The following is a 24,789-nucleotide window of genomic DNA, read 5'->3' on the forward strand; positions in this document are numbered from 1 at the left end:
GTGTTTTTGCTTGGTCTTGGGCGTGTATATTATGGCGATGGAAAACTCTCTACTCAGCATGGCAGGATCCAAGCATCGAGAAAAAGAATATATTGGGGAATTTGTACATTAGAAATTAGTCGACTACCTTAATTTCACAACTCAGAAAGTCTACACATATTGAGAAAACACAAGGTCTGTACAGAAAAATCAAATTGTTCTGAGAAGGTATATACAATGCAAGTATAATATAAGTAATCCATCCCACCAAAACGCCTGAATTTTTTGTATGCCAATAACACCATTTCATGAGACATGCGAATAGATGTCAGATCCTCTACCAGCCCCGTCTCTTTCCACGGTGCTCCAAGCCCTTCTCACGGCGCTTGTCTCTCTTCCGCTCGTTCTTCTTCATCTTATCACGTCCGTGCTTCTCAGGGTCAGCAACGGCGTCGATGCGACGCTTGGCCCGTCGTCCTTCACGACGTTCCTTGATAGCCGCCTGGACCCTAGAAATATGCTCCACGTATTCGGTGGTGCCGAGTTTCTTCTGGAGGAGATCCAAGACCTCGTGGCAGTTGGAGACGAGAGACTTGTACGTGTTCTGGAAGGTCTCATCCGATGAGCGTGGCGCCGGGATGGATGGATCCGTCAGATGCTGTAGGGGAATGAGGATGACGCGCAGAGAAGGACGGATCTGTTCAACCTCGATGTGGCGGATGAGCGCGGCAAGGAGTGTGATGGAAGCTGTCTTGGGGATGAGAGCGTTCGCTCGGCCGGAGATAGTTTCCCGCCGCAAAAGGGAGGAGACCTGCTTGAAGATATAATGAATCGCAGATCTGTTGTATTCCACCTTGGCTTCCTCCTTTGCCTCTCCCTCAGCTCCACTGCCAGCATCCTCATCCTCGTCCTCGTCTTCGGATTCAACATCCTCACCTGCCAGTTTCGGAAGTTCGAGTCCGTTTTGGGAGCAGCAACGTCCAAGAAAGACAGTGTTGCGTACACTCTGCATAGCAAGTTCCTCGGCAATGCCAGGGGTACGCAGACTGCGGAGACTAGCACGAAGAAGTTGCAGCATGGCCGGCTTGTCCATGGCGAGACCGGAACTTCCAGTCAGAGGTAGGGAAGCGTAACCAGCAGCGGCATTTGTCTTGGCCAGATCAGCCATCCACAGGCCTACAAGATTTGCAGCACAGGTCTTGACCCACGCGTGGGGGAAGAACAAGCACTCTTGGACGGAAGTCCAGATAGAAGCGCATTCCGGGCTCAGAGCAAGCGGGGAAGCCGATTTGCAAAGCTTTGTGAAAAGTTGCAGGGCATAGTAAAGAGCTTCCCAATTGCCATTCTCATGGTCATCAAGAACGGGCTGCATCAAGCCGGGGAGGATGTCGATAACGAAACGAGCCTGTTTGTCCTTCTCGGTCTGCTCGGCCTCGAAGTAGATCCGCATGGCCTGCAATCCAATACTGCATAGAGCCATGTTGTCGGTCTGCTCCAACCACGACCGAAGGGGAGTAAGGATAGTCTTCATCTGCTCCCGATCCGCACGGTTGAAGAACTCTCCTAGCAATGCACCAGCCAACTCACGGCATTCCGGCGACTCGTCGTTCGCCATAGCAAGGACGATAGGCAGAAAGAAGGTGCTGATGATATCCTGTGCTAATTCTGGGCCGGTCTTTGAAAGGAGCGCGTGCATCGCCTCCATAACTGACTGCCGTCCGGACTGATGCTTGTAGTCCAGATTCTTCGCAAAGAAAGCGAGCTGTTTGTTCCAGCGACTCTTTGCCTGCGGGTACTCGATCAGGAAATGAATGTAGGTACCGCGAGCAAGATCCCGGGCAGAGCGAGTTTGGTTCGTCACCATCATAGTGGCGATGTTGTCCATAAGCTCATACATCTCGGGAACGATGAGTTTCCGGGACATGACTGCGCGGATGAAGTTGAAAGTCACACCTTGGCGATCTGGCTCCTCGATGTCGGAGGTCAGACGCTTGAGCAAGTATGCAAGATGCCCGTCACGGAGCTTGGTGTCCTTTCGTTCACGCAACATGGAAGAAATCAACTTCAGGGAGGCCTGTGCCGCTTCGGAGTTGGTGCTAGGAGACTCCTTAACAAGTTTTACTGCTTCGGTGAAATAGACGTGTGAATTCTCGTCAATCTCTGGCAGCGGAAGCTTGATAATCGTGGAGAGCAAACGGAGAGCAGAAACCTTCACTTCCTCGTGAGACTGAACAAGCGCATCACCAATGATGGGAATGAAGCCCGACAAGTTAGAAGCTGTCAACAACGAATTGAACTTGTTGAGGATAGCACGAAGCACATCCAGCGAGAACCGGGTCAACTTGTAAACATGAGAAGATGTTGCACCTCTGTGCTCGCCCCGCTTGGCTCCTTGCAATCGGACTAAGAACCGCTCCTCGTACCTGGTCTTGGGCGCAGCTGGGCCTGCATCTGGGGCATTGTCTCGATAGGCCTCTTTGATGACCTCGTAACAGAAGACCAACATATCGCGACTTTCGGCGTCAGGGTTTCTCAGAAGACCGATGGCAATTCTTCGCATGAGCTCATCAAGCTTGTTGACTAGCTTCGAATTGAGCTTTTCACATAGGAGTGCCTGCAGAGGCCTAATCAGATTTGACAATTGGCTGATAGTTGAGACCTTAGCAAGGAGCTCCATAGAGTCATAGCTCTTGCTGCTCTTGACTTCCTGCATTTTGCTGGTGTATCCTTCAGCGTCCTTTTCTTGGCCGACTGTGCCAAATGTATCATCCATCACAACCGCAACCAGTTCTTTCAAGCAGTAATCCAGATCTCCTTGCTTGAAGTGATCAGTGGTGGTCACAAGCATGGAATGAACGGTGAATGAGAGAACGTGAAGCTGATAACCTCGGGCGAGAACGTTGCGAAGTTCTTTGAGGATATAGCCGAAATAGACAGGACCCAAAAGAAGAGCCAGCTCGTTGAGCGTTTTCCGTGCGGTGTCACGGGAATCCTGTGCTTTGCTCTTGAGGGTTGTGCATACGTCCAGCAGGACTGGCGGGAGACGAATAGCCAGTTCTTCTTCGGGGAGAATCTTGAGAAGCTTGACAGTGGTAATCGAAGCGGGCAGACGCATACTCATCTCCTTCTCCTGCTTGTGGTGGATGTAGTTCGTCAGGAAAGGAATGAAGTTTGTGGTCAATTCCGTTGAAACCTTCGTAAGAGAAGGAACAGTCTTGGCGAGCGTGCACATGGGCTGCTCAACAATATCCATCTTATCGACCTCACCATCAGTCTGGTTCTCCGTCCCCTTCTTTCGACTCATTGCACTAGACAGCGCGTCAGACATGCGGCCCAGCAGTCTGAGAATGTTCTTCTCCTTTTCAGGCTTGCTTGTCATATAACTGCGGTACCTCCGGAAGTTTGCTCGGAACTGGCCCCATTCCAGCCATTCTGAGAGAACACCAAGTGTTGCAACACCTTCGGCAATCAGGTTGTGGGCGTTTTCATCAGCAGCATCCTCGAAAATGAAATGCTCAATGAGGGGAATGAAAATGGTGCCCAGGTTTGTAGCCTGAATGCTGCCTTGAGCTGCATCTCCAGCCAGACGCCGCAATGCACGTTGCCGGCGGTGCTGTTGGATGTGAAGAATGTTGGTGAAGAAAGAGGCCTCCTCATCATCACCGACGAGAAGGACGTGCATGTCCTGCACGGATGGTCTGGTGGGGTTGAGTTTGACGAAGTAGCCAATGACAGCGACAACTTCAGAGCGAATAAGTTCAGACTTCTGTCGGATGCCGTATTGAAGAGAGGGAAACAGAACATCATTGATGAGTGCCTCAAAGTCTGCGTCTGGTTCCGTGGACGCTCTGTCAATAAATCGTCTTAGACCAAAGGAGGCGCTAGATCGAATAGCAAGCTCATCTTCATCCCTCAAATGGAAAAGCATGTTATAGAGAAGAGGTTTCCACTGCTTCGCGCTCAAAGTCTGAGATAGTTCGTCGCTGACTATTCTGAAAGCCTGCAATCGTCTTGCATAATCGGGTTCGAGTCTTGTAGTTGAGCGAGAGTTTAGATCTGCACATAATTCGGCAACAATCTTGAGGTTCTCGTCGTGGATAGCAAAAGCACTAAACACCCGGGCCAATACTTCTCTGTTCGCATCATCCTTGAAGTAATCGAACATGGAGCACACCGCATCAAACACTTGTTGGGCAAGCTCGGCATCTTCTTTGGGATCCCACAAGGGCAAAAAGTGTTCGAGGATCTTCAATAAACCAGACTTGGTTCTCGGGCTGACACGATCCACAGGCTGACGAAGCAGATATGTTGTAATCCCGATAAGACTGGCGGTCTCTTTGGAAGATTCGACGCAAGGGGCGATTAGGGAAAGAGCGTTGACTCCGGAGTAAAGAACGGGCTTCGAGGGGCCTCTCTTGAGAAGACGACCGAGATGGAAGAGAGCATGTTCCAGGTAAGGAGAGAGGACTTCGGATTTAATTTGCTCAGCTGGGAAGTCAGGCATCTCTTCAGTTTCCTGCAATTTTTTGCCCGTAGACTGCTCAACCAACGGCATGAGAACCTCGTCCAAGATAAAGTTCTTGACTTCGTCGCGGGCGGACTCAACCGCGAGACAGTCAATTACCTTAGTCAAGACTTTGTCATTGTGCTGCACCAAGTAGAATGTTGACCGTGGGGCAGCAGCCCAAGTGGAGAACAATCGCAGAAGGCCTGAAACACCCTGCGCTGTCTCAATAGGGAACTGATCCAATCTGCTGTCAATCATCTCCTTGAAGATGATACGAACGTAGGGAGCCCAATCATGGTTCGGGACAATCGAGAAGACCAAATTGAGACAGCGAATACACGCCGAACGAATATTTTGGAGTACAGGCAAGAGGCGTTCATCTGGACGATCGCTACCCTCGTTGTAAATCGCCCGGCATGCTCGCACCAAACAGTAGACAACTACATCCATCGTCTGCGATGCAAATTCAGTCATACGGGTTTGGAGGGTCTCAAAGACAGTATCAATCAGCTTAAGCAGACCCAGCTGTCTTCTTGGGCTTGTCAACTCTTCTTGGAAGGCAGTCGGATCGCACTCATTGTTGTCTTTGACAACGTGCACGTTTGCAAGAGGGCCAAAAGAAAGCTGCATGAAAAGACCGAAGTCGTGCTCTGAGAGGTGCGAGATAGTTCGAAGGATGGTCTTTCGTCTGCCGGCTTGGCCAGCGGCGGCCGAGCCAGCCTTAGAAATCATTCGACCATAGAGTAGTCGAAGGACCACGGGAAGGAGAACAGCACGGTGCTCTTGTTGAATTAGGCTATCTTCGTCGCCAACATGTACGAAGACAGCAAGCTCATCCTTGAACCTGGCCTCATCCAAGAGATTAAGCAGGTTTTCCTGATACGGGCGCACATTCGGATCTTTCCAGGTGAAGAGGACTTTGAGAGCATGTTTCTGCAGGTCAGAGTTACCATGGCTCAGAAGTCCCAGGACTGCCGCATGAACCTCGGGTGCTTTAAACAAGACAATGGGGTTGAGGAATCGCGCGAACAAAGCAAGCATGGACAATCGATCCCGGAATCCCCAACGTACTTGCTCATCACCAGACTTAGCATCTTCGACCTTGGTCTCGCCAGTTGGGGGCGCGTCATCTTGGTCCTCACGCAATGCCCAGGACAAGAACAATGGCACAATCTGGCGCGAGCGTTTCTCAGCAACGCCCGGTGCAGCGTTCAAGACACGAAGTGCATGGGTTCGTGGGCAAGCGGGAAGGATGTCTGCGACGGTGTGGTCCTGTTTGAATTGCTGAGATAGTACATGATACGGATCCTCGGTGTTCTTGGTATTCGCGGCGAGTATTTTTTCGACCTTCGCAACGTTGTAACACTTGAAGTTGCTCTTGACGAAAGAGCTTTCATCATCTTCTGTTGGAGTGTCGCTGGGCGCTTCGGTATCCCGCTCTGACAGCCACTGGATAGACAAATCGGACACAATCTTCTCACCCTCAGGATTTTCGCAAATAGTCTTCAATGCAGCAGCAGAGTCATCCCACAATGGAGCCAACTTCTTCGAGAACAATCCGAAGCAAAAGTAAGGGACCAAGGTGGCCATCCATCTGCGGTGAGCAATTTGGGGGTAGAGAATCGCAAGTTTGCGGATATGCATAGAGATGGTCCTCACGGAGTCCATTGTCAGTGGACTCTCTTCGACTTCAATGGCCAACTCCACGGGCGAGGGGTCATCTTTGGCAATGCGAACAATTAACTCCCGTAGAATCCGAAGAGATACCAGTCTCAGCCTGTGCGACGGGCTTGCCAGGTTCACAATCAAGTCCTGAGCAAAGTCTTCCAGAGTGGGGTGTTCAAGCTCGGCTGCCACTGGGAGAGAGGAAATGAAAGCAAGGGCACCCTCCAAAAAGACTGGGAGGCGGGAGAATTTTGTAGCAGTGGCAATGATCAGTTTCAAGAGGCCCGAGTCAAGCTCTCCAACTTTGTTGGCGAGTTCGACATAGGTTTTGAACCCTTGACCAAGGAAAAACACCAGGCCCTTCGTCTGGGCGTCATTGCCTTCAGCTGCACCATCTTGGAACGCTGATAGGAGGTTATCGTGCAACTTGGAAACAATATTGGACATTGTAACAGAATCTGCAAACAAAGAGATAGCGCCTGGAAGCTTCACCAGCGCATTCAAAAAGGCTTCATCTTTCGTGGGGTACTCCAATGAATCAGTGATGCGAGATTTGAAGGCATCTGGGCAGGAAACGTAGCCAGGTTGTGAGGTCTCGGGCGTGATGCAACCAGCCTCATGCAGGCGTAGCAGGGTGAAACAAGTCTCCCACTCTGACTTTTGCCATGATGAGTTGATAAACTTTTGGAAAGGGGAAAGAACCAAGCTCTGGAATCGCTCCGATCCCCACTCAGAGAATGTTGCGCAGAAGAATAAGAAGTATTTGGAAAGCTGGCCTGTAGACACCAGGTCCATGATAGGGCGAAGGAAAGGTAGCAACTCGTCCATGGGGGACATCTGAAGGGCGTATGCGACGCTTGTAAGGATCTGTGATATCGTTGCTGATGAGACATCAGATGCCGACACCTGCTGGAGCAGGGACACTTGGATTTGATGAACAGTCTTCCAGTTTTGGATTCTGACACCCTTGCGAGTTGTCACAATCAGCAACATTATACGGCAGCACTCTGAGAGATTAGGATTCGGGGCAGATTTTGAACGATCTTCAATATAAGCCTTGACCGTGTCGAGAACGGGTCCGAAGGTGTCGGGAGTCGTGGCGTGGACAAGACTGACGACCAGACCAAATATAACTTCTGCAGGGTCATTGTGGTTTTCGCTAGTCGGCGGGATCTGACTTAGAACACAATTTAGGATATCCATGCCGTTGGAGTGAAGCCCGTTGTTGACTCCCCTGATAGCATCAGAGAACATGGTCATCAATCCTTCCCTGTAGTTTTCAGTATCCTTGTTGTCATCGGCGGCCTTCGAGATATCATCGAAGAGGAATGAGACGGCAGTCTCGAGGGGTGCTTTGTTTTTGTAATAAACCAGGCCAGCCTTTCTGATAAGAAACGACATCGATTCAGCGGCGAACCTCGCCACAAATGGCTTTTGTCGTTCTTTCCCGAGATATGGAGTCATGATACTCAGCAGCTGTCGCAGATCCGGTACCAACAGACGGGAAAGGAATTTAAAGATCCATGCGAGACAAGTGAAACTCCATTCAACGACCTCAATATCGGGATGTGTCGCTGCAACGGATGACACCAGTGTCACCGCCGTAGCAAAATGTTTTTCGAACTTGACGCCCAGATCCCGAGCAAATTGCGCAAGCAAGCTCAAAAGCGGCTCCATAGAGAGCTGGTCTCTCTTCTCGATGAATTCCACCAATAGGCCCATAATCTTTTCTTCATGATACAGAACTTGCGCAAAGCTCTCGGAAAGAGGGTTGACACGCCGTACGAATTGTGTAAAGTTGTCTGAAAGGTTCATCTCGAACCAATGATCGAGGGCAGCTCGGAAATAAGAAGATGTTTCGTCTTCATCTTCGCCGAAACTGGCGCGGCGCACGCGGTGGATCGGGTCGATTTTGAGCTTGCTGATGCGTGATGAAAAGCCCTCGAATCGGTGATTTTTCGTGGTTTCTGTGCCCGTTTTCAGGCGCCGTACAGGCTTTGATTTTGAGCCTGTCCCCACCATCTTGACGGGTCTGACGAGCAGCACTGTTCGTGAGAAAGGTACTGGTCACTTTTCTTTTTGGCTGATCCGCATGGAATACAAAAAAGTTCTTCGGAGCGGGATTTTCTTATTCCGGGGCAGATATCTATGTATATCACGTGCTGATAAGGTGGCCCAAGCTCCTGCTTTCGAGAACCCGAAGATGTTCTATCCTGCGACTAGTCGCATGTAGCTGATCTCTGGTGGCACATCCAGACAGTTTGGGCATTCGGAAGAATCTCATACTTTTGGGGATCTTTCATCTTCCTATTTCCCATCTTTCCCACCGCCGTTTTATCAACTTTCCATCAAAATTTTCAGCATTTTCCTCTACCAATTCAATCTACCATCAAGACAGATCCAAAAATGGCTCCCAAATGGTATGTATGTTCAGATCCGCCCGTATTCCAGTCACTAACCCAATTCATATGTAGTATTGTCATTGGCAGCTTGAACGGTCAGATACGGCCCGTGTTCACCAAGCTAGCCAAGCTGCAGCTAAAACAGGATTTCTCCTTTGCGATCATTCTTGGCGACCTCTTCGGTGATGGCTCGACTGAAAATGAGCTCGAAGATATTAACGCCTTGCTACAGGGGAACATCACCGTGGCATGCCCAACCTACTTCACCCTTGGTGACCGACCACTTCCCCCTCAAGTGGTCGAAAAGATTGAAGCAACTGATGAAGTGTGCCCCAACTTGTTCTTCCTGGGGAAGAGGGGAACCTTGAAGACAACAGATGGTATTCGTATTGTTGCCCTCGGTGGCACCATGGAAGCGACAGAGGGTAGATCCAAACCCGAGAGCAATGCTAGTGGCAAGTTCCAACCGACCTACAGTGAATCCGATGCTCGTGCACTGTTTGGGATTCACAAAACCGACATTCTTATCACCAATCAATGGCCGAAGGATGTCCGTCTAGGATCTAGCTGCGAGGTCTCTGGGGATAAGGAGACCGTGCCATCTGAATTACAATGCATTGCTGATGTCTGCGCGACTCTGAAACCCCGGTATCACTTCTCTCGGTCAGATGGTGCTTTCTTCGAGCGTGAACCCTTCTTTCACATGCCAACGGAGGGAGGTGAAGATGTCTACCCGCTCACTCGGTTCATCTCATTGCCTACTTTCGGCTCGTCGAAAAATGCTATTTATGCCTTTACCTTGGACCCAACGGCACCTTTCCCAAGCAGTATCCCCACAGGCTCCACCATTTGCCCTTGGTCAGCGGTGCAAAGCAGGCGCAAAATGCTCCCAAGCCAGAGCGAATCATACCAGCGCTACGCCCCCTCTGACCAAGATAGGGACCCGGGACATCAACGCCGCCATAAACAACGCGCCCCTCCGCCAGGCCCAGAGAACTGTTTCTTCTGCCTCTCGAACCCCAACATCGCCACCCATCTCATCACCTCAATCGGCAATGACAGCTACGTCACCACCGCCAAAGGACCTCTGCCCACAACCAACTTCTACCCTTCCCTAGGCTTCCCAGGCCATATGCTCATAATCCCCTTCGAACACTCCCCGACCATCGACCTAATCTTCGATCCGGCCATCCGCGCCTCGACTTTCGCCGAGATGCAACGGTACCGCGAATCCCTACACCAAATGCTGAATGAGAGATCAGGAGGCAAGCTAGGTGCTGTCACCTGGGAAGTCAGCCGCTCAAACGGTATCCACACACATTGGCAATTCCTGCCCATGCCAGTGGAAAAGATCCGCTCCCGACTTGTGGAAATGGCATTCAAGAAGGAAGCCTCGAACCTGGAATATTCGACGTTCAAGACCGTTCCAAGCCCCGACGAAATCCACAACCACCATATGATCGATTATTTCCGAGTCTTCATTTGGACGCCTACGCCCAGCAGCGAAGCCGAAACCAAAGGCGACCATTGGTCTGCACCTGAGCACACAGGCGTTTGGAAGACTGAATCCGGAGAAGAGAATGTTATCATCATGAAAATTCTGCCCGAGAACCGATTTGATTTGCAATTTGGTCGTCGGGTTATGGGTAAGGTGCTCTATCTGGATGAGCGTATTAACTGGAGGGATTGTGTGCAGACGGACGACGAGGAGACGAAGGATGCAGAGGCTTTCAAGGAGGCTTTCAAGAAACATGATTTCGCGATGGAGATTGAGGAATGAATTTGAGATCAGCAAGTTTCTTCTTCTTATCCAGGGGTCATACATGGCAAGTGTGTGTGGTATGGTGAGGAATCTTTCGACGGGGAGCATCTTCGGAGAGCTACCTGTCCGTGTACAATACGATGAAATGTGACAAATGAGTCCAAATTTGAAGCCAAAATTCACAATTACAGATTTCCATGGGGGCACATAAGAGATAGCTCATATTAACGCGTCTTCCCAGGCTGTTCCGGTCAGAAATGGAAAACATCAAGAAAGAGGTCCCGACAATGCTCCCAAGATTCCTAGCGATGGCAACCCGTTGGGCTATGCTCGGATTTTCAATGACAAGATGTCCGTTGAGCATCCAATCGCAGTCTGAAACTCCTATCCCCAGATCGTGATCCCCTCGACACTAAAGGCTGGATACATGGGTCCTAGCTCGAGGACAGTCAGATGGCCATACCCTGTTATTTTCATCTACTAGGTATGTATCCATGGTATAAACCCGACAATATCCCAATCCAACAATCTGGAAACCCTCAAAGCTCTGAATATCATAAATTCTACGGCGAACCAAAGGGTGGGTCATTTCCGCTACAAAAAAATGCGCATCATCCCGAAAAGGCTGCCATCCAGGAGTACCGAACGAGTCAGACAAGGCTGACTCCAGGATACAAAAGAGTTCAAGTGGTGGAAATAACGGAAGAAAAGGAAACCTTTAATTTCAAGCCCAAATTTAGTCCGGGGTCAAGGTAAGTATGTAAGATGAAAGACGAATATGGCGTAAGAATGGTATCAAAAAGGTACAACGAGAAGAAGAGAAAAAAATAAATAAAACGTCCTGTTCATGAAACGGCCTCGATCGACGAGGGTCATACTCAAAAGTTGCTAGAAGCGTTGACGGTAGGCTTTTTACCGCTCTGCAACAGACTCGGAGGCCTGGTGTTGTCGGGCTCGGGAATGGGGATGGTGTTGGCGTGGGGGTTATAGGTAGCGTACTCTGAGGGCGAAGCAGCCGAGAAGGCAGGAGGGGGCGAAGAAGGAGCGGGGGAGAAGCCGCGGTATGGAGGCTGGGAGGTGTAGGTTGGGGGATACTGGCTAGAGCCGAAAGATGGCTGGCGCTGGAAGCCTGGTGTTGGAGCTGCGGCTGCGGAATGGTCTATCTCCGAGGATGGAGAGAAGGCCATTGGCACGGGGCTGTAATTGGTGTGCGGCTTGTATGCAGCCACGGGCGAGGGTGCGGCCACGGCGTGGTAACCATTACCTGCGCCATAGGAATGGTCGTCGTAGGAGCCTTGGTATTGTTGCTGGTCGTAAGGGTTGTGAACTGGTGCGCCGACAGGCGATGTCACGCCCGGAGAGCGCGGTCCGTAGGGATCGTGGGCTGCGGCGCCATACGCAGCTGCTGGGGCCGGTGACATGCCAGGTGAGCGGCGCCCGTACGGATCTTGAGTGGCAGCCAACGCTGCTGGGCCGGGGGAACGTCGGCTGTATGGATCCTGGGCAGCACCTAGTACCGCCGGGCCCGGGGATCTTCTCCCATAGGGATCAATGGCTCCCCCGGGGGAGGGTGTGCCCGGCGAACGTCGGCCATACGGATCTTGGACGGGATTCAATGCCGCTCCCGGACCGGGAGACCGGCGTGCACGCGGATCGGTAGGCCCAAATCCTCTGTATCCCGCCGCGGCCGCCCCCATGGTTGGGTTGGGTGAATAGTCAGAGTAAGCGACACCAGGTGTGCCGGTCTGTTTTCGGTCCGGGGGATTCAATGGCTCCATTTCAACATCGTCGCGATGATTTGGGTCTTCAACATGCTTGTCAACGGCACCAGCCCAGGTAGGCATCTCAGGCAGGGCGTCCTCATTGACATGAGCCGGAGACTTAGGCGCATCGAAATGCGCAGTCTGCTGCGCGCCGCGGAAGGAGGGTGCGCTCTGTTGCGCACCACGATATGAGGGTGGGGCTGGTGGCGGTTGATAGACAGGATTGGGAGCTGGTGGAGGTTGGTGGAAGTCGTCAAAGTGTTTAGGCGTTTTGTTTCTGCGCCTGCCTGACGGACAACAACAGCTACAACAGCACTTGCAGCATTGATAGCCGCAACAGAGGCAATTGATGATGCAAGCTAGTACGGCCAGTAGAACTACCGAACCAACGATTATACCGACGATGACGGGCCACCTTTTGCGCCAATTAATTAGTATCATGCCAGATCATGCGCAAATGGGGAAGGGAGGGCGCGCATCCCTTAGGAAGAACTCACTTGCAGTACGATTTGGCCATACATTTATCCCAGCTCGAAAAGGTGTCTGGAACCGACTCGAGATCACTCGCGGTACCTCGAGCCCATAGTGTAATGTTTGCTGGACTCATCTTGGAAATGAATAGTGGATGCGCAATGCGATAGGAAGGGAATCATCCGATTGCCAATGGCTGCGAAACAGCCTTGGGCAAGATTTTCCGAACCAACTGGATTGGAATTAGACGCAGTCCAGTTTGAATTGTAGCGCGTATGAGATGTACAAATTGTGCCGGGCTCGGAGTTAGCGAGAGGGGGCGTCCGAGTTATAGCGATAATGGAGTGGATGCGGAGTCACACAATAGATTCAATATCAGCGAAGATGTACGCAGTGTACGTAACGTACGAAATAGATGCTAGTTCGAGATGGTCGATCGAACAGGCAGCAAGTTACCAAAATAGAACATTGAATATAAAAGAATAAAAAATAAAACTGGAGAGAGAGTGAAGCCCTAGAACACTTCCAAGGAATGAAACGATAAGTCTCAAAAGGGCTGAAACAGCCAAACCGGCAAATTGGAGAATGAGCCTTTGGAAGGAGAGAAGAGAATGAAGTTGAAGCAGTTCGAGGGAGAAGGACAGGACAAAACCCCATAGTTCCCCCCGCTTCCCGCCTATCACATTCAGCAGAGACACTTGAAACGACAATCCTCATTAATCTATTCTGTCGATCAGTTGGCATTTTTCCTTTTTCTTTCTTCTCCTTTGGCTTTTACAAAAGACTTGAAGTTTTGAAGTTATTTTGAAATCTTTGAATTTTTTTCATTTTTTTCTTTCATTCTCACAAAGGGAAATCAAACATTTGTAAACTGGTTGTCTCCTCCGATTACCCTTTCCAGACCATTAAAATCTCAGGAAAACACGTCCAGGGGAGAAATTGCATGTAATACGGCAATTCTCGTTATGTACAGCTGTAAAAAGTCACTCTCGATGCAAATATTACATCCAGATCCTCCGCACTACCCAATGACACGGTTCAAAGGGTGATATTATCGGACAATTGAAAATACAAATGCTCCAGGCGAAGAAGTCAAGAGACTGGCGTTGAGCATCGAGATGCAAATTTGGTACAGCGTGGAATGACGATTGATCCACAGTAGAAAGTCTGTACAGGAAGGACCAAATAGTGGATTAAAGGGCGATAATGGTGTCAAAAAGAATGTTCGGGGAGAAAAGGAGATGCCAAAGTGTCGGCGAAATGTTCGATGAAAATCGTCATTGGGGGGTATTGTTGTCGCGGGGGAAAAAAAAGGTCCCACGGAAGAGATATGAGAAATCGGAAACCTGGCGATGATAGGCCGAGGACGTCTTCGTGCGCACTTTTGCGAAGTTGCGAGGTCGTAAATAGACATATGAAATGGGACACTCAGATTCGTATGGGTCATGAGAGTCGATTACCCAGGAAGATCATGGGCGACGGTCATAGAGAGATGTGGCAAGATGCCACGCAAAGGAAATATTGGAGGCAGGAACCCAGCTAAACAGGGTGAGTCAAAGAGAGGACGATACTGAGAGCAGATATCAAAGAGATGAGGGAAAAGGTGAATAGCGCAGGTGATTCAGCACGCCAACACAAATCAGACCTCGGCAGGACTGAAAAGGTCGAGAGAAATTGAGGGTGAAAAGAAAAGAAAAAGCCGCCATAAAGCATCTTGGAATGCATCAGCCAAACACCACGCTCCAAGGACAAGACGCAGGGAAAAAAAAAATAGAAAAGGAAAAGGACAAGATGCAAGATGCAAGATAATGCAAAGCACCAAAAAGGAACGGTACTAGTCGATCTAGTAGGAAAGCATCCGGCGGCCGGGGGTCCGGGCAGGGACTGGGCTTTGAGAAAATGGAGAGCTTAAGTAGCGGTTACGCTCGTTGTCGCCAAGTCGGCAACGTCCAGTTGGGCTGTCTTCCATTTGGGGTGATTGTTCACCAAAGGCAAAAGTCTGGGCACGATTCAGCTTGGAGCGCTGCTTGACCTTGCCAAGTCCACGCTCGCAGGCAAATTCATGCTCCTTGGCACTCATCTCGACATAGTTCTGAGGGTAACAGAGAGAGCGGTGCTCAGCAAAGAATGAGCTGTATCCACCATCCAGAATGTACATATCGGGGTATGACAGGTTAGGGTACGTATCAACATTGATGGCGCGATCATGGTGTCGCAGGTACTTGGCCATGATGGGAGCCCGGTGGGCAGAGTACTCGCAGTGTAGGATAAGCGCAGTGCGGGCCTGAGGGGCACTGAAGAGTTCACCGGCGAGACGTTCCTTGTCATTATAGTTCAATGCGCCAGTGATGTGACCCCCCTCATACTCGTACTCGAAGCGGCAGTCGATGATGAGAATGTTGTCGAACTGGTCATTGAATTTGCCATCCATGAGTTCCAGAAGAGTGCTTTTGTCGATGCGAGGCAGAGAGTCCGCGCGATCCTCAGGGATGAAGTGAGGCAGCTTCATGCTGGGCGGACTTGAAATGTCACTGATGGACTGGAGGGGTGTATTTGTTGCTACCTTGGCCTCTTTATCGGCAATAACATCTGCCGGGTTCTCAAACATGCTCAATGACCGCCGGCATTGCTTGCGCGGACGCATCAAAGGGTGAGACGGTTTGCGGATTGAACTGTGGGCGGGCGAGCCGCTGCTACGAGCATGGTGGAGTGATGGCCGCATCCGAGGCGGCGCCAGGTGAGTTGAAGAATTGTTGCGCGAGATCGGACGCTCACGGGGAGGCGAGTCCCCAAACATATCCTCCAGAGAAGTGGAGGTGCTAAGAGACGTCTTCGCTCCAGTTCCAAATCGGAAGGGAGGTGCTTTACTCTCCGGTGAAGGCCGGGTCAGTCCAAGTTGGTAAGACTGAGCCTTACTCCTCGCCAGACTGGGACGCAGGAAAGTGGGCCGCTTCCTCCTGTCCGATAGGAATTCATGTTAGCGGTACTGATTTGAGTGGGTTGACTGTCGCGTGCACTTACTCAGGTGGACATAGAGGAGACTCCATCGGAGACGCTTGTAGAGGACTCGGGAGCGGAGACACCATTGGTGATTCCATGGGACTACCCCCAGGTGTCGGGGACTGTACCTCGATCTCGGCAGTGACAAAGAAGGCCGGCTTGTGAGGTAGCGGAGACATTTCCATAACGTCCATAGCTGGCGCTGGTGAAGATGATGGGAGCGGCGGGGTGGTCATCACATCGTCTATATATATAAGGTATCAGTAACTACTCCGCCCTGCCCTTCTGTGCCATTGATGCCATTGCTTACCACGTCCATTGGCTTGACCGAGCATACTGGCCGTGAACAAAGACCGGCGTGGTGTGGCTAATTGGGGACTAAATATAGAGTTAGCCGGGCTTTGTCCCTTTGAACTTCATGAAACGCCCATGGAAATCTCCACATACCTTTGATCGATATGGAAGTTCTGAGAAAGATCAGCAGCCAAACTGGCTGTGGGAGAAGAACCTCGAATGGGTTTCACGTTGAAGTAGTCCGAGCTAGACTTCTTCATAGACAATTCCTTGAAATTGAACGGGTTCCCACCAAACCCGGACATTGAACCCAAAGAATAAGAAGTCGGTGCTTCGGAACGAAAGCAATGGCCGAACATGACTGACGGAGGTTGCATAGCAGCGAGAGGTGAAGAGTGCTCCATGGTGCTGCGACTGGACCAAGAAGCCGACGTTGTACAGTTTTCTGGGAAAGCAACCGGAACAGATGGAAAGGCAATCAGGCCCTGACCACAGGTGTCTACCCAGTACTAGGTCCTACAAACCGAGCTTCGAAAAGAAAAAAAAAGTGGTCTCAACGCACGTCTCCACGTTTGCAATTTCAACGTTATGGGTCCCCACGATCGCCGTGACAACCAGTTTCCGGGAAGAAAAAAAACCTATGTCCCAGACCCTAACCACCAACGACGAGAGTTGTATTTCGTTAAGTCACAGGATTTATCGGTCCATGGCAAGACTTCGGAGGTTTTTTGGGGGGTTGAATATGGTGAATATGGTAAGTCTGTCGGTTGTGATTGGAGGGGTCGGGGGAGCTCGTGGGTGCTGCAGGACTGAGGGGAAGGTCCAACAATATGATATGGATTGTCGGCGGACAGAACCGATTAACAAAGTTGTTCCTCTCAATGTCGGGAGGAATGTCGTGAGTAATTAAGAAGAAGAAGAACAAGAAGAAGTAGGAACAAAGAAGAAAGAAGTGAAGCTGAAGGGATGGGCTTGTTGCAATGGGCAACGCAGGTGGGGAGGATCTCCGAATGTACAAGTATTGAAGTATTGAGAAATACTGCGGCTCCGATTTCCATGTAATCGGGAAATTTTTTTAAATATTGAAATAATAGGGAAAGACGGGGAGAGTCTGTATTAAGAGGGTAATAGACGTAATATGGTAGTAATTATTGTAGTAGGTATGTATAGTTAAAACTTCCTTTATAAGCGCTGTATGGTAAAATGCCAATTAAAAAAAGAAATAAAAGAATAAAAGAATAAAGGAATAAAATACACTATAATTTCCAAGATCGGTATGCCATAGTAGTTAACCGTAGAGAGTAAAGGATAGACACTTCTCTAGGGGCCAAATACTTTTTGGTTGCCCGGGGCTCCCTTGCCGCAGCAACCCAGCGCCTATCACAGCTTCTCTCAGAGAGTTCTACCTCAGTCTACCTCCAGGGCTAAGTACTCCGTGCTCCAGTACAATAATGTCTTGGGTTTAGCTTTGTCTCCCCTGCTCAATGGAAGGAGGATTGTCTCTCTATTATACGCTATACGCCATACGCTATACGCTGTATGCTTATGTCAGATTTCCTCGGAGCCTACCTAGGTACGGAGTACCTAGGTATTGTTCCATCTTCCTTCTTACGCATCGTATCCACCAAAAAACTTTTTCTTTCCCGTGTCAACCACAGGTGAGCTGAAAAAGAAGAGAAAAAAAAAAAAAAAACGGGACCCAAAAGAGATCGAGTTCAATGCAAAATATCCACTTTTCCTGTTCTCGGGAAAAAAAAAAAATTTAAAGCTTCCTGCAAGTGATGGGAAGCAAGTCATGGGAAGCAAGGGTGCTACGATTGAACGGCGTCTTCTTCATTGGTCTCCAACGTCACGATATGCTTCAATTCGAAGAATCCCCTTCACTTGAAAGAATGGATTCACAATTATAGTGCAATATAGTGCTCCGATCGACTCAACTAGTCCGATTAAGAAGCCCTGTGATCGTCTTACCGAGGTATTGATTGGCCGCATCGGAGAGACCGTGGTATTTCAAGATCTCTTCATCTCCGAAATGCAAAAAGAGTTCACACTATCTTGGCCCTATCAGGGGATATCGAGAGCCGATCAGAGATTGGAATCTGTCCATGTTGTACGGGGTATGGAGTAATTCCGTACAATGTGGGATACTGGACGAACGACGGACTCCGGAGTAAATTGCCGTTCAATTGCTTCAAGATCGGAACGTACAACGTAGTATCGAGTAAGGAATGGTAGATAATCCCATTCTTCCTCTCAAAATCGAAGACGCTATAGTATTCCGCTCATACATACCCGTCCTGCCCTTACTTGTACCGACATTCTTGTTGATCAAGGGCTCGCGATGACCTTCAATGTCCCGCATCCCTTCCATGCCCCTTGGTAGGGTGTTTGACCTTCAATATACATTAATTGCCCAAGGGTAGGGCTATTGAAACCTACCTGTCTGATGACATTCGATATGCTTCTTCCAACCTCACCGAAGCAATTGAATTAACCTCGCTCCGGAGTTAGGGCTACTACTAACAGCAGTAAGGATGAGCCGGGGTAATGATTCATGCGATTGACGCAATTGTTGAGACCATGGTTCGTTCACACCTTAAACAAGTTTATTAACACAGATTTAGTACAACATACGGAGTAGAGGTCGCGTCTCATTCAGGCTATCAGATGCGATGTTTATGTTTACTATGGAGTATCCAGCAAGATCTCAGATTCGCCACCATCGGTTTTTTTACTTTGTACAAAGTATATCCGGAGTATTTTCGAAACTACTAGTTGCTGAAGTCGGCTCTAGTCATCCAGTCATAGTGCTCTGGTGGACACTCTCAGGATTCACTACTGCACCCCACGGTGTGCTATTCTGGACCCTCTCCGTGAAACACCGGAACGAGCTTCACTGGGTCATGGGATATCCGGTCAATCCGAAATGCATCAACGGGTCTTTTCAATATTTACAGTTGCCTTCTGCATTTATCAAAGGCATTGTTACACACCTCTCCCCGGTGGCAGACGATGCGGTGTGCAAAGTCCACGACGCGTTAGGATAATTTTATTGGCCCGCGATGCTACGTCATATCTCCTGAACATGACAGTGCTCCGTGCACTTCGATGATGTCCTAGTAAGATACTAATGAACCTTGGAGGTCGAAGACTCAGGCCTTGAAAACTTTTGAAATCTTGAACCCTGAGAGGTCGGATCGCATCGATGGTTGTGCTGTGTTGCGCCATGTTTTGATGTGATAACACTCGAACACATCTTCCCGAATCACAAAACATTTCACTTTCTCAGGCGCTTGCGGATGGAAACCCTCTGGGCTGACTGTATCAGCCCAACCCGATCTGTCTCTCTGCGCCACGCAGAGTCGCAGCTAAGGTGGGGTCGGAGAGGACCCCGATGATGTGACCGGTCAATTGCATCACAGCGCCATGTGCGATGGGGCCAGTCATGTCAGCTCTCCAGCCGACAGCCTTGGTCGCTGCGGGGTTCATCACATTTCAACTCGTGTCCTGCCAGATACACCTGCATGGTTGTTGTCTAGGCCTTTTTCCCCTCCGTGCTCTTGGACATTTTCCCCTCTTATTGTCCAATGTGATGTCACGACCTTGTTGATTGTTGATGGCGCGTAAAACCTCAGGTAAACAAAGCCACGAAACTAATGCGTCGTCCCGTGATCACACATGACATCAAAGAGATCCCAGAGAAATCAAGATTTCAGACCTTTCTCGACTGGGATTTGATCTGTATTTCGGTATTATACATCTCAGTACTGGAAATACTGGAAATACCCTTACCCTATTATGTTTTCCCCTGGTCCTTTTCTATATTTGTCAATTAATCTTCTCCCGGGAGCCCCCGATCTGCGCCGCTATTGGCAACCCCAGTCATTTATGCGCCAGCTTCGTGCCTGTCAGCTCTCTCTCAATCGTGCTATCACTTCTTAGTGACGCCCTACTCCCTATTTGGAAGCTGGTGACTCTCCATATCACACAGCTCCAGTTGTGGTCCATATCTACTCCGTACTTGTCAAATGCACCCAGCGTGATAGATCGAGACGCCTACTTAGACGCCGCTGGACTGGTATATTTCTTAACCATCTTCTACCGGTCTAGACTTTCTTTTGTAGCACAAAATAGGCTGTCTTGATATAATATATTTGTTTTGTGTTTTACTGTATCTAGACCACCTTAGGCTAAACCCATAACCATCCCCGTCTTTACTTAAACACCGTGTACTCCCCAATCCCAGTACTCAGCCAAATTTCATTCCGAACTTCTGTACAGCCTCCCAAGTCACACAAAACCGTATGATATTGTGGCAGTTGCATAATCAGGCAACCCGTGAAGCCCCTGAACGCCCAAGATCTGACACCCGACTCAAACATCTATCACAACGGTTGCCAGGACTCCCAGGCCCACCAAGACGCCCGACTCCATATATTATCAATCCGAGACCCATCAGCCTACATCAAAACCACCTGCGCAATGCCCACGAAATCCATTCCCACATGTTACCAGCACGACGACTACCTAAAACTAAAAACTACTTAAACCATGCAGATCCACGGCAGACGGTCCCCCATCCGTTCCAACACATCAATTCTGATACAGAGGTAATTTTCTCCCGACTACATAATATTGATTCTGTCAAACGTCAAACGGCCTCCTGCCAAATTGATAGTTCGATGCACGGTTCCTGCTTTTCCCTATCAAGAATATGTCGCTTGTCCGGCATACTCGTATACAGATCAGCCTGGGGCGGGTCGGTGCATCCGCGAAATCAGCACAAGCGGAGCCCGGATCCTGAAGCTCGGATCCAGCGCAATTAGCGGGTTTTCCTCGGCGACATACGATTGTATAAATGGATGCTGGTTTCCCGGTTGCCTTTGACAACAGGATAGTTCTGCGTCTGGACTGGTTTGGGGTTGATGGCTCAGCTGGAACTTCGGTGATCTCGTTTTTGAGATTCGTCATTACCCCTGAATCAGTCTGGACTTCTTTTTTGACCCCGGTTTCTCTGACAGCTCCGAATACACCATGTGATTTCGCTATTGAAATGCTGCTTACATGTTGTCCTGCTTGATCTGTTGCGTGGTTTTTGAGGCGTCTTTGCTGCGGCTCCCAGGGGCGTTCAGCTACTTGGCGACAGTCTAGGTCTTGTGGTTTTGGGGGCTAAAATTTTGCTTGGCTGGTATCGTAGGCTGAATATGTAGCATTTGACTTACGGAGTAGTGATTTCGAATCTCTCCTCATAAAGCTGTGGGCAGATGAAGGTTGCGTTGCTCTCCAGGGCTCCAAGTCTCGCTGAGAATGGGTCAGATGGCACAATATATATGTGCTTGGAACCTCTGAATATCTTCGCACATATCTTCGCACCACCACACTTGGTTTCCTAACAAGTTCAATAGATCATAGGCTCCAGGTCTCCTCCTCAATACTCTAAAAAATTATCCACCTTTAGTGAGGTCGTTTGTCCGTCTCTTTGGAGCATCAAAATCCTTATCAGCTTATCAGTTGACACTAGCCCGAAATAGGCTAAAGCATGAATTTTTCCGAGCAACTCGAACGGCCGCAAGGAGTGTTGAACGTGCCTTTGGTTTGCAGATCTCCGTTGTCAAGGCCTGAGAGCGGATAATTCGATCGTTAATTGAACCTCGCACATATCCGCCATCCCCAAACACCCAGACTCAGTAATGGGCCCTCCCTTCGCCGGTTCAAAGCGCCGCCGCGAACCTCACAATGTCGACGTGAAGCTGGTGGAACTCTACGAGGATCTTGCTAGCGAAAAAGATGACATTCGCCTCAAGGCTGCCCAAGCACTAGTGTCACAATTCACTCCGGACCAGAACCCTGCCGATGAACAGATCAAGAAGGTGCTGTCGAGACTCTTCCGTGGTCTCTGCAGTAGCCGCAAAGCCGCTCGAATCGGATTCTCAATCGCCTTGACCGAGATCCTGAGTCAGGTCTTCTCATCACCGAGAGAGACATCACGCTTTGGCTTCTCAGATGCTCTGAACCTCTGGGAATCTCAGTCGAGTTCCTACGGCAGCGAGTCGGGACAGGTTGGTGGCTACGCATAATATAAAATGTCGCACGCGCTAATTAGGTTATCCTTTCGTTTCATATAGGAGCAACGCGACCATCTTTTCGGCCGTCTTTTCGGCGCGGAAGCGATCATCAAGTCTTCCGTTCTGTTCCAGCCCACCGTGCCCTTTGAGCAATGGACCCAGGTTATCGATCTTGTTCTCGAACTCGCACAGAAGAAGCCATGGATCCGCGAAGAGTGTGGGTGGATCATCTACCAATGTGTCTACGATCTGGCTGCGCGCAAGATGGAACCCAAGTACATCCAGTCTGCGCTGGAACAGCTATGCGTGCGCGACCTCGCCCGGTCGCCCGAGGGTGTTGCTATCTGGTTGGCGGCGAAGGATATGTTCCCCAACGCTACCTTCCCGAGCAAAATCTGGAAGCATGATGATCCATTGGATTCGAAAGAGCGCAGCAGTATGTCGAAGATCATGAAGGAATCGGGTGCAGCGGCCAGCGAGGGCGAGAACAAGGTGAACACTGCGAAGTCCTCTGGCGTTTGGAACAACAAGCTTCACTTCGCCTGGGATGCGGTCCTGTCTCGCACCAGTGTAGAGGCGAAGGACAAGTCGAAGAAGTCTCGTATGACCTTCACTGATTTCTGGACTGAGGTTGTGGACAGTAAGTACCTATTCAACAGCGGAATTATACCTGAGATACATGGAACTAATAAAAACCTCCTCATAGATGGATTGTTCGCTGCCGCATCCTCGGACGAGCGTAAATACTGGGGCTTCCTTCTTTTCAACAGAATTCTCAACGATGGCGGGTCGCAACAGGCCTCTCTGATTTTCACCAAGAATCTCATGCGATGCTTGACGAACCAGCTCGCCGTGGAGGACCGGTACTTGCACCGAATGGCCGTTAAAGTGGCCAAGGCAATCCAGGCCCGTGTGTCCAAGGAGCCTGAGTTCGCAGCTGCAGCCATCCGTGGCTTGATGGGAACCAGCGGCACGCTGAACTTCGACCAGGCTACCAAGACCAAGACTGTTGAGAAGATCGTTGCCGAAGCCAACCACGAGGCATTGGAAGAGATTGTCCCATTCTTCGAAAAACTTATTCAAAATCCTGGCACAACCGAGGAGAAAACCGCCGCATCCAACCGTCAATTCGTCGCTGGTCTCCTCTTGTCAATCGTGCGCTCCAAGGCTTCTGCCAGTGAAGACGACGCGGATGACCTCCAAGCAAGTCTTGAGCAGATTCTGTCTATCTTCGTGCGCTTTGCGTACTTCATGGATGCCGGCAAGGGTTCCACTGCCCCTGAGCCTCCTCTCTCATCAGCGACACAAGAACTCCTGCGCAATCGAATCAACTCCTGCTTGAACAGCCTTATCTCCAACCAAAAGTTTGCCGCTACGCTCCCGTATGCTGTGGTGAAGCAGATTCGCGATGCAGCCAAGTCTGGCGAATTCGGCAAGTTCATCATTGCTATCGATGAGAAGCTGTCGGAATCCGTGAAGGCTGCTTTCAAATCTCTGAAGAAGTTGTCCAGCAGGGTATGGTGTTCTCCCCCCACCCCTCATCGGCCTCTTGAGCACTTATACTGACTACAATATAGGAGAAAAAGGAGAAGGGCATGGCTGCATTCAAGCTGCTTTACTCTATGACTATCATGCAGGTGTACAATGGAGATGCAGACGCGGTATCCATGCTTGATGAACTGGAGTTCTGTTATACCAAGTTCCTGGGCGACAAGGAAACCAAGACAGAAGATGCTGGTGATGCCTCGGATGCGTTGGTTGAGATCCTTCTCAGTTTCGCATCCAAGCAGTCGCAGCTGTTCCGTCGTATGAGTGAGCAGGTGTTTGGCGCCTTTGCTAACCAGATCACCGAGAACGGGTTGGAATCTTTGACCTCGGTATGTAGCCTCAACCTCTTTCAGACATGCATTTTCTAACTAGATCAGATTATTGAGGCCAAGGAGAGTCTTGCTGGACAGCAAGAGATGTTCGAAGAGCAAGACGATGAAGGCGAGGAAGAAGGAGAAGACGACGATGACGATATGATGGATGTCGATGAGGATGAGCTCGACAGCGATGTTGAGGTTGTCGAAGCCGGCGGCTCTGGCTCCGGGTCCGACGACGGGGAGGAGGAAGATGAAGAAGATAACGAAGAAGACGCAGAGGAAGTCGCCGCCTTCGAAGCCAAGCTAGCCGCAGCTCTCGGCACACACCGCGCAGACGAAGACGCGTCCGACTCCGACGCCGACATGAACGACGACGAGATGGACGAGCTAGACGACAAACTGGTGCAAGTATTCCGCGCCCGTCGTCAAGAAACCTCCCACCGAAAAGACAAGAAAGACGCACGTGAGAATATGGTAAACTTCAAGAACCGCGTCCTGGACCTGCTCGAGATATTCGTGAAGAAGAGCCACACCCGCCTGCTCGCGCTAGATATCCTCCTGCCGTTGCTCCGACTATCTCGCCGGACCAGCGTGAAACAGATCGCCACCAAGGCCAACGGAGTGCTGCGGGAGTACACGAAGGTGTGCAAGGGCAATTCGCTCCCGAAGATCGAGGACGATGGACAGGTAGAGGCGCTCTGGGAGCTGCTCCGGTCTGTTCATAAGGAGGCTAGTCACAGTGGACCTGTGGGCCATGCGACTGCTTGCAGCCAGGCTAGTTTGCTTGTTACTAAAGTGCTTGTTGCGCATGACAAGGATGCTATTGCGGGTGTTGTGGACGTTTACGCCGCTACTCGCAAGGATCAGCTCATGAGCACTAAGTGCCATGTGCAGCCGTCGTTTTTCTCCGAGTGGAATAACTGGTGTGTCTCTGCGAGCAAGCAGTTGAAGTGAGGTTGGGTACTCTTGTATAAAGATTGCGAGTATGATCTGTCGCTAGTTATCAATATCAATGC

General features: G+C 50.1%; 5 protein-coding genes across 5 annotated transcripts; 2 read left to right on the top strand and 3 right to left on the bottom strand.

Moving 5' to 3' along the window:
- Positions 1 to 316: 316 nt before the first annotated feature.
- Positions 317 to 8,173, bottom strand: N7489_010985 (uncharacterized protein; the record flags this gene model as incomplete). Its single annotated transcript, XM_056716734.1, has 1 exon — positions 317 to 8,173. The coding sequence occupies one exon, from the start codon at positions 8,171 to 8,173 to the stop codon at positions 317 to 319; it is 7,857 nt and encodes a 2,618-aa protein (XP_056564356.1).
- Positions 8,174 to 8,557: 384 nt separating this feature from the next.
- N7489_010986 (CwfJ domain protein) lies at positions 8,558 to 10,333 on the top strand (the record flags this gene model as incomplete). The annotated part of the gene is made up of 2 exons (XM_056716735.1): positions 8,558 to 8,571; positions 8,626 to 10,333. The coding sequence occupies 2 exons, from the start codon at positions 8,558 to 8,560 to the stop codon at positions 10,331 to 10,333; spliced, it is 1,722 nt and encodes a 573-aa protein (XP_056564357.1).
- An 860-nt stretch (positions 10,334 to 11,193) lies between these two features.
- N7489_010987 (uncharacterized protein) lies at positions 11,194 to 12,685 on the bottom strand (the record flags this gene model as incomplete). The annotated part of the gene is made up of 3 exons (XM_056716736.1): positions 11,194 to 12,365; positions 12,465 to 12,493; positions 12,576 to 12,685. The coding sequence occupies 3 exons, from the start codon at positions 12,683 to 12,685 to the stop codon at positions 11,194 to 11,196; spliced, it is 1,311 nt and encodes a 436-aa protein (XP_056564358.1).
- Positions 12,686 to 14,392: 1,707 nt separating this feature from the next.
- On the bottom strand, positions 14,393 to 16,247 carry nimT (putative tyrosine protein phosphatase MIH1; the record flags this gene model as incomplete). Its single annotated transcript, XM_056716737.1, has 4 exons — positions 14,393 to 15,506; positions 15,571 to 15,793; positions 15,860 to 15,927; positions 15,997 to 16,247. The coding sequence occupies 4 exons, from the start codon at positions 16,245 to 16,247 to the stop codon at positions 14,393 to 14,395; spliced, it is 1,656 nt and encodes a 551-aa protein (XP_056564359.1).
- A 5,286-nt stretch (positions 16,248 to 21,533) lies between these two features.
- N7489_010989 (DNA-directed DNA polymerase POL5) lies at positions 21,534 to 24,727 on the top strand (the record flags this gene model as incomplete). The annotated part of the gene is made up of 5 exons (XM_056716738.1): positions 21,534 to 21,902; positions 21,969 to 22,548; positions 22,615 to 23,423; positions 23,486 to 23,785; positions 23,834 to 24,727. The coding sequence occupies 5 exons, from the start codon at positions 21,534 to 21,536 to the stop codon at positions 24,725 to 24,727; spliced, it is 2,952 nt and encodes a 983-aa protein (XP_056564360.1).
- Between the last annotated feature and the right edge of the window lie 62 nt (positions 24,728 to 24,789).

Source organism: Penicillium chrysogenum, assembly GCF_028827035.1.
Source record: "Penicillium chrysogenum strain IBT 35668 chromosome Unknown utg000005l_segment0_segment0, whole genome shotgun sequence".
Taxonomy (NCBI): Eukaryota; Fungi; Ascomycota; class Eurotiomycetes; order Eurotiales; family Aspergillaceae; genus Penicillium; species Penicillium chrysogenum.